The 9,561-nt window shown below is 34.9% G+C and overlaps 2 protein-coding genes across 4 annotated transcripts; both read left to right on the forward strand.

Annotated features, from left to right (window-relative positions):
* The first annotated feature begins 2,180 nt into the window (after window positions 1-2,180).
* On the forward strand, window positions 2,181-5,693 carry LOC106343873 (probable polyamine transporter At3g19553). 3 transcript variants are annotated; one of them, XM_013783214.1, is made up of 3 exons: window positions 2,181-2,793; window positions 3,470-4,503; window positions 5,013-5,668. In XM_013783214.1, exons 2-3 carry the CDS (start codon window positions 3,515-3,517, stop codon window positions 5,473-5,475), a joined length of 1,452 nt encoding a protein of 483 aa, XP_013638668.1. In that variant the 5' UTR covers window positions 2,181-2,793; window positions 3,470-3,514; the 3' UTR covers window positions 5,476-5,668. The 3 variants fall into 3 exon arrangements, with proteins under 3 accessions (XP_013638668.1, XP_013638667.1, XP_013638669.1); XM_013783213.1 differs by having other exon boundaries at window positions 2,181-4,503; XM_013783215.1 differs by having other exon boundaries at window positions 2,182-4,491; window positions 5,013-5,693.
* A 2,420-nt stretch (window positions 5,694-8,113) lies between these two features.
* On the forward strand, window positions 8,114-9,561 carry LOC106293669. Its single transcript, XM_013729333.1, has 3 exons — window positions 8,114-8,172; window positions 8,247-8,315; window positions 9,110-9,561. Exons 2-3 carry the CDS (start codon window positions 8,272-8,274, stop codon window positions 9,396-9,398), a joined length of 333 nt encoding a protein of 110 aa, XP_013584787.1. The 5' UTR covers window positions 8,114-8,172; window positions 8,247-8,271; the 3' UTR covers window positions 9,399-9,561.

Here is a 9,561-nt window from a genome sequence, read left to right on the forward strand (position 1 = left end):
TAAAATAAAGATTTGTGTAAAATTAGATTGATATGTAAGGGAAATAAATAGACGACCACAAATCTTGGGTATGAAATATTTTTGATTATTGATGTTAGCACAATATATACAGTAATATAAAGAAAATTATGTGTTGATTGTTTCTTACGGATCAATGAGGAGACGGATAACGACTCGAGTTGTTTCTTTGGTGAGGTCAGAGCCCTAGACAGAACGGATTTGTCCAACCACATCTGCGAGGTTAAATATCAGTTATGATATCGAAACATAATATAAACCCAGATGCAATATGATAATATACCTGGGAGTTCTACGTTTGTGTTCGCAATCACTTGGAGATTTCGAACAGTCTAATCTTGACTGGAAATTGATCACAGGAGCACCCGTGATGACTTCAGCAATAATGGTTAGTGAGATAAAACAAATGAGGAATGGATGATCAGTTATCTTGTACATGCTTGAGCACCTAGCAACCTCAAAATGATCGACTTTCACAACGGAACCTGCTTTCAAAGATGGCATGTAATGATTAGCACGTCCGACGGGAGTAAACTCATGAATCACAAAATTTGCAAATAATATTATTCAACAAAGAATCAGGAAATCAATTAAAACAATTATGTTAAATAAGTGTGATAGATCCAATATTAACTTACCTTTTCATCAAGGAAGAGAACCGTGATTCCCACAAACTCCATGTCTTTCTTGAAGTTCAGGGAATCCCAGAAGCGAGGAAGCCAGAGGCTATGCTCTGACTACTACGACCAAGACGGAGAGACTCGAAGGTTGAGTGACGGACGCCAGGACGCCGGCTTGAGGAGCAGGAGAGGCAGAGAAAAACATTTTTTAGAAGATGGTTAAATCTAATAGGAATCAATGAGTTTTGTGGAGATACAGATTGGGTTCATCAAAGATGAGAATCATATATATAGGGTTTACAGAGGGGGTGCAAATCAGGAACATTTATGATCAAGCAATTTAAGATGTGGACATGAAGAGTGCACCGGTGAAAAAATAGATTACGAACAGACACACGGTGCAACTCTGTAACTCGGACTTGTTTGAGACAATGATGAAAAGAACTCAAACTCATGTCAAACGACAACAATTTATAATATGAGAAAACTATAATTATTGCAAACTTAAGCTTTTTTCATATAATGTGATGAATCTCATTTAAAAAAGAAACTCATAACACACTTGTAGGTCCGACCCTCAGAGGAAGCCGAAGAAGCAAGAGCTCTCGACCTTCATAAATATATATTAGGTTCGGCCATCAATGTACAAAGTATCGTTTAGCTTAGTGGTATAAATGTTGGTGTTTATATCTCAATAACTCGGGTTCGAGCTATGGACTTGACACTTTTTCACACTTTTTAAAAGTGGAGCCCACAAAACGTTGACGTGACGCGCTGAAGAGTGAGCAAAAACTCAACTATTATATATAAATTTTACAGATATTTTAATTATAGACCTGAACCGATCCAGACTAAGAAGAACCAACCCGAACCTAAATCGAAAATTTTGCAAATACATATTAGATCCAAATATTTAAGACCTAAATAACTTGAATCCAAAAGGAACCGGCCTGAGCCCGACCCGAAGAATCGAACGCCAAGGCTAATTAACATCCCTAGGGGCCTAAGGCCGTCTACTAGCCAAGTTATAAGTTGTTCTTATTTGAGTAGTTTACGGCTGGAGTTATTTTTTCTTGGGTTTTAACGACCTGACATACTTCTCGCTTGAGATATACTTCTTTCTTGTTTTATGAATTTTACATGCCTAAATTGCCCTCTCAGTAACATGATTCTGTTTTATTAGCTATGTATAAAGTAACAAGCTAGTTATTTTATGTATCATTAGTTAGTTTTAGTTTCCTATATTTAATAAAAAATATGTTTTTATTTAGTTAAAATTTTTACACCCCATATCTTATACATCAATATTTCATATTGAATATATAAATATATATATATAAATATATATATAAAAATATATATATATAAATATATCTATAAAATAAACATATTTTTTTCTTTTTGTTTCGACATCCATATGTATATATATCAAATATATATTAAATAAATTTTTTTTTATTTGGTAAAAATATATATCAATTGTGGATAAAAAAACATGGTCAATAGAATAATGGATGTGAAAAACATTAACACAAGACACATGAGAGTTGTTTACGACAGCTGTGGTCAAAAACAAATATTAATGGAATTTGCAAAATTTTACACAACAAAATAACATCAAGTAACCAAAAACAAAGATAAGAAGTTTGGTAACTAAGTTGTTGTGAGTTAAGGTACCCATGGTGCAAGTGTTTGTATTTTTTGTTACATGTGGTTAGTGGTTAGTAACATATTCATATTGTATGGATTGCCAGATTGATGTGTGGTCAGTGATTTTGGTTGTGTGGTTAGTGGTGAGTGGTTCACAACCACAAATACCGATGTGGTTAGTTAGGCTCATACTTTTAGATCTACTCCAGAGGGGATAATCCAAAGCTAAGTTCCTTCTCCTCCACAGATTTCGTGAAAATGATTGTTGCCATTCACCATCAAACCCTAAACGGCAACTTCTCCAGAGATTGCTCTACACACCGCTCGCCGGAACTCCATAAGACCGCCGTCTTCTAACCTGCAACATTTCCGCCGCAGACAGATCTGGTACAAGTCGCATCCAACAACCGTCAGAGACACCGTGCATACCGTCGGAGAGAGCGAAATCAACTGGAGTAGATACACAAGCTAACGACTATTTGCTTTAGTCAAGAGAGACTTCTAGGTTTTTTAAAAAAATTGATAATCTAAAACACCGACATAAACATACTTTTTATTTCTTTAGTTTTTAGATTTTTTTCAGGAAAACAAAAAAAAATATTATTGACGTTGAGGAGACGAGAAGATTTGTAACGGATGAGATTATTTTTAGTTAGGTAAAATAGAAGGATTTTTTAGTCAATACATCATTGGAAAGTAGACTATATGTCTAAAGTACCTGTAAACGAAAAGAGAGAGTAGAAAAGTAAGTCTTAAGTGTAATTTTATTCTTATTTTATCAACCAAATGAAGGAGAGATGAGATAGTTGTCGTAGGAAAAGACAAAAGAGAGATAGAACGAATAAAAGTTTGATAGATGGCGTAGTAGTGTAATAGAAGGAGCCATGTGGCGCCTTTAATGTAATGTAATTCCCACAACAGGTCCAAAAACGATTCTACAAGATTCTTCAAATCCAACGTCACATCCAATCTTGAATCTGAGAAGCAAAGCTGAATCTTTACAATCAATTCCCATCTTCTTTCTCTTCAAGGCTTAGATTCTCTACTTGAATCTGTTTTTGCCAATCCTCTGTTTTCTGAACAGAATATCTTAAAGGCTCTTGTTTTGTTATTTTCTCCGGTAAAGACTTCATTTTTATAGAATAAACTCTTTAAATTGTTGATCTTATTGTGTTCCACAGAATCACCTAGACTTGTCAAGACAATCTATCGGTGGCATTTGTCTGATGGGTGAAGAGACAACCGCAAACGATGAAAATGTTGCCGAGACAAAACCAAGTCCAAAGCTGACACTATTGCCTCTAGTATTTCTAATATTCTATGAAGTTTCTGGTGGCCCTTTTGGTGTGGAGGACTCTGTTAAATCAGGTGGGGGTCCTCTCTTAGCCCTTCTAGGCTTCTTGATCTTCCCTCTTATCTGGAGCATACCCGAAGCTCTGATCACAGCAGAGCTCGCGACAAGCTTCCCTGAGAACGGTGGCTACGTGGTTTGGATCTCTTCAGCGTTTGGTCCCTTCTGGGGATTCCAAGAAGGGTTTTGGAAATGGTTCAGTGGTGTAATGGACAATGCTCTCTACCCTGTTCTGTTTCTTGATTACCTGAAACATTCCTTCCCTGTTTTGGACCATGTAGCTGCTCGTGTACCTGCTCTGTTAGGCATTACCTTCTCACTGACGTACTTGAACTACAGAGGGTTGCATATCGTCGGCTTTTCAGCTGTTCTGTTAGCGGTTTTCTCGCTCTGCCCTTTTCTTGTAATGGCTTTGCTTGCGGTTCCTAGGATCAGACCTCAGCGTTGGCTGTTTGTGGATTTCAAGAAAGTTAACTGGAGAGGGTACTTCAATACAATGTTTTGGAATCTGAACTATTGGGACAAGGCTAGTACTCTTGCAGGAGAAGTTGAGAGCCCTGGGGAGACGTTTCCAAAGGCTTTGTTTGGAGCGGTTTTGTTGGTGATGGGGTCGTATTTGATCCCACTTACGGCAGGGACTGGAGCTTTGAGCGAGTCTTCTTCGGGTGAGTGGAGTGATGGGTATTTTGCTGAGGTTGGGATGCTTATTGGAGGTGTTTGGCTCAAGGGATGGATACAAGCTGCTGCTGCAATGTCGAATCTAGGATTGTTTGAAGCTGAGATGAGTAGTGATGCGTTCCAGCTTCTTGGTATGAGCGAGATTGGGATGCTCCCTGCGTTTTTCGCCCAGAGGTTAGTTACTTGGTACGTAAGACTGTGTTTTAGGGTATGAATCATTGCCTAGTGCTGGGCATCGGGTTTCCTGTTCGGATCGGGATATTTGGGTTGGGTATACAGAACCCGTTTAGGAACCCAAAACATAGCCGGATTATAATGTATTTTCGGATAATGTCGGGGTCGGGTTTCTATTTTATTACAAAACCCGAAACATAACCGGATTCTAAATGGTTCGGGTTTAAAACCGAAAAAACAAAAAAAAAAAAAACTAGAAAACCCTAGTAAAACTCGAAAAAACTGGAAACTTGGGTAATTCGGGTTTTAATAATTGTCGATTTATAAATGATATTTTTATGTAGAATTATTTGTAAAATTAAAAATAACAAATATATTTGTTAAGTAGGAACCCTTTGGTTTTTGTAATTTTCAATTCGGTTCCAGTCTCGGTTTTCAGTTTAGTTCAGGTTGGATAATATGCGCAGGACTAATCACGCCTTTGTAGAACTCTGTTTAACGTTCATTGTGTGTGGCCACAGGTCAAAGTATGGTACACCAACGATCAGTATTCTGTGCTCAGCTACAGGAGTCATATTCTTGTCGTCGTTGAGCTTTCAAGAGATCATAGAGTTTCTGAACTTCTTGTACGCTTTAGGAATGCTTCTTGAGTTCGCAGCCTTTGTGAAGCTAAGGATCAAGAAACCGGATCTTAACCGACCTTATAGAGTTCCATTAAACACCTTTGGAACTTTATCGCTGTGTTTGCCTCCTTCTTTGCTTGTGATTCTTGTGATGGTTTTGGCCGCTCCAAAGACGTTTTTAATCAGTGGTGTGATCATCGTCGTCGGGTTCTGCTTGTACCCGTTCTTAGAACTCGTGAAGGAGAAACGATGGGCGAGATTCATCCCAGAGGATCCAAGAAGACAGGTTTTAGGAGTTCAAACAGAGTCCCAGTTGGATGAAGAACATGGAGACGAGTCTTCTGCTAGCCTTCTCCCATGATCTCAAAACACAGATCAACCAAAACTCTTTCTTTCTTTGCATAGGTCTTATAAAGAGACATGAAAAGTTTGTTTTGTATAGTTTGTAAGAATGCAGTTTATTTTATGTCTTGTTCAGCTTTTGGCTTAGAGTACATTAAGGTTTATGTGCAAGTTGTCTAAGATTATAGTATGATTATGTATATAGTTATTGATTCAAGTACACATTTTCTTTCACTGTCCACATTTTTGTCAAGTCTTCTTATATCTTCTTTACCTATGGGCCTCTTAGTTTGAACTGGAGACATGTCTTCTGTACAATACAGTACTAATTTTCCAAATCTTTATGGTATGAGACTTAGACAGTATGTTCTAAGTTCACGAAAATTCTCACTTAAAAACCACAAGTGGCTACATCATTCAGTGTCTACTATGTTTGCACTTTGTAGTGAATGTGATTCGAAACATGAAGCTGCAAATAAACTGCAGTGTTCAGAAAGAATCTACATCTTACATTTTTTCTCGCTTCACTTCAACGTTCTGAGTTTGGATTTTTCTGTTAAAGGGCTTTACTCCTTTAATTTGTTCCTAGACTCGATGTTTAAGATCTTTTATTTTAACACTAGTTTATTATACTATTACAAACTATAAAAAAAATATTACATTCATGATTTTACAACCAATAATTGTATCTATTTTATGAAAATTTATGTATAAATGCACTATTTCTAACTGTCCTATATATGAAAATCTACATATGACGATTTTATTTGCACCATTATGAATATTTTTTGTAAATCTTTTATCTATTAATTTAAAAATTAAAGCTACATTTTTCACTTGAGGGGTTCTAAATTAAAATTTATAATCACATCGAATGGAAAGAAAAAAAGAAAACGAGGATAAGAACAGTTTTTGGCAGATTCCCACCTGAGGTTGAGAGGTTCTTTACACCAATTATAAAAAGGCATCTTTTCTTTGAAGCAGCACTATCAAAAGATGGATGTGCTCACTTCATAGATACGCCTCTCAAAATGGCTCGAACCTCAAGCGCATTTGAGTCGATGGCACCTTGATTCCGAACAATTGGAGTTCTGCATTTTGTTTTGCATTTTCTTAGTTCCTTTATTAATTTTCGGAGTATGTTTAGTAATAAGAAAAGACAAAGTACTAAATCTAAACCGAAACTTATAACATAGGGAAACATGCTAGATCTAATACACTCAATTGGGAATTTGGGATGATAAATTTCCCAAGACAAAAAAGTTAGCTCAGTGTAACGTAACAAGATATAGATGAACAGATCACGTTCCTTTAAACTATATGATCTAGATGGTCTTTTTGTATTCTATTTTTATCAGATAAATTTCCCAATCCCACAAATCGTATTTTTATTAGGAATCATAAGCTATAACAACCAATTACGTCAAGTAAGAAAATCGATAACATTTTACTAAAACTTGACAAAAGAAAAGATTAGTTGAACTGTTGTCTCTCAAAAAACAGTCTCATCTTTGAAAAACAAAAACAATCTCTTCCATTGGATTTAGCATTTTCCTTATGAAGCTATACAATGTGCATAATGGAATATATGCTAAGTTTTCTGTTTAAAAAGGTTGCAACCAAATGAAGTAGTTTATATTTTTTATAAAATACATGCATATGTTTTGTAAAATTTGAAAGAAGATTGCATGGTGAAGTTTTAGAAATTAAGTATAGAAAACAAAACAACTTATGAAACAACATTTTAAACAACTTGTGAAACAACATTTTAAATTAATTATAGAAAATATTTTAGCAAAAAAAAACATTTTAAATTACAAAAGTACACACGTATTGAAACAAAACTTTAAATACCTGAATTCATTGTGTTAATTATTTAAGGGTAATTTAATCTCTTAGCGAGGTCTTTGTATTAGTATCAAGTTTCCATTATATAAAAGCATTACATCTAAAAAGTATCACCATCCGACATCATAATCCGATCATTAAATTCGGAACTTCTTTATAACCAACGGTACTCATTAATCGACATTAATTTATTTATTGTAAAAACACAATAACACTTCTGTACTTTGATATACTCTTGAAAACCCTTTAGGCTAACGCTAAAAGCACTTCTGACGACGGTTTTATCCATTGAAATTTGTCATATATGTATATATTGTATATGTGTTTGTAGTCGTGGCATCTGTTATTTCGAGGAGAATCCTCCTAAAATCTCTTAAAACAAATATTTTATCACTAGCTTCTTTTATCACCTTAATATTTAATCACTAGAAAAATTGTATAGTAAATCGATTAAACTACTCACAAATACCATAGATATAGATCGACGAACATATATCAAAAACATATTAAACCCGATACGCGATTTAAACTACAAGATACTGAGATTTACATACACATACATGATACATCCATAATCTACAGCTAATTACCATGCATATTCTGGAATTTAAAACCCAAATCTCCTATCTACCAGACTCATCGATGGTAGTTTATCGACACGTCAATTCTTCTGAACTATTTTTTAAAAAAAATATTTTGAACTAATTACAAGTTATTTATCCTTTCTTGATTCCCCACTTTCAGATTCTCTATCCGTGCAGTTTCTAGTGTGTATATATATGAACTATAGAAGAGACCAAAGATATTTCAGATCTCAAGTCATATATTGAAAGCAATATACTTGTACTAATATACATATTTATATAGGGTAAATAGATTAATTCCATATATACATAACAAAATTTCATAAGAATAAGCTAATTTGAGTCTTTATTTGAGTAGGTTCGTGGGTTCACACACACAGTTGATGGGAAGAACTGTGATCACCAAAGCACCAAAGCTGTTCTTAAGGTCAACACCAGAACTTTCTCATCATTCTTCTTTTATTTTCACATATTAAATGCTATTAGCCACGAGATACATCATAAAAGCTGAAAACAACCCCCAAATAAATCATCTTATTAATTGCTTAATCAGTAAACTATAAATTTTTCTTATTTTGTGTTTTAAACTTTCTTAAAATAAAAAAATAATATTCCATCGTCATCAGTTTTACAAAAAAAGTTAGAAACTAAACTTTTTTTTGAAATTAATATAGTTATAATGGCCAACAACAGTAGACATGGACTAAATACCCGAAACCCGATATTAAAACCGAACATAACATGAATGTGTATCCGATTCCAGCCGTTCTAAACTAAACTCTTAACAAACACTTTTCAAAATCTAACTTTTATATTCTCTGTTCCTGAATATAAGATGTTTAGGTAAAAACACGCATATTAAGAAAACTATTTTTTGTCTAGAAAATATCAATAAAATTATAAATTAATGATATTCAACCAAATACAAAATAAACTATTCAAATATGATTGGGTATACAGTTTTTAAAAAAATAGAAGTTACCTAGAAAAATAAAAACATCTTATATATTGAAACATCAAAATCCTGTAGAACATCCTACATTTAAGAACAGATGAAGTATATAACTGGGTAGTAGCTAGGGTGGGTGTTCGAGAAAAAGCTACGTAGGTACTAGGTAGTAATTAAAATGTGTAATCAATACGTGAAATTAATATAGACAACTTTGAGGTCATTAGTGAAAAAAGGAGAGAAGTAACTATAGTTTTATGCTACTGATTTAGGAGTTGGAAGCAAGTTCAAGGACGCGCAGGGATAAGCAGCAAAGCTGCAAAACCACATCCTATGGTAGTCGACTACTCTGAAGACATTTCCCATCATAGAGTGGAGATCAACCGTGGCGGCGAAGAGGAGTGGATCCCACACCCACGTACCGGAATATTCTTTCCGCCAGGACATGAGTCGGTGATGGACGGTGTCCCTGACGGCGCTGCTTCCTTTGACATGACGTTTTGGCTTAGGAACATTGACGGTGTGGACAAACCTGACCCTGACCATCATTTTCCTAACTGAAAAATGCTATAATGATCGACTAATGTAAGAAATTATAATGGGACTATACTATGCAACTATAGCAAAATAATATCATTCCTGATGATGAATGGTGTGTACGCAACGTTTGATAATGATAATTTCGTATGATGCATGGTTGGTTTATGCAGCGACCATTAAGAGA

The sequence above is a fragment of the Brassica oleracea genome, chromosome C5 (genome assembly GCF_000695525.1).
Source record: "Brassica oleracea var. oleracea cultivar TO1000 chromosome C5, BOL, whole genome shotgun sequence".
Taxonomy (NCBI): Eukaryota; Viridiplantae; Streptophyta; class Magnoliopsida; order Brassicales; family Brassicaceae; genus Brassica; species Brassica oleracea.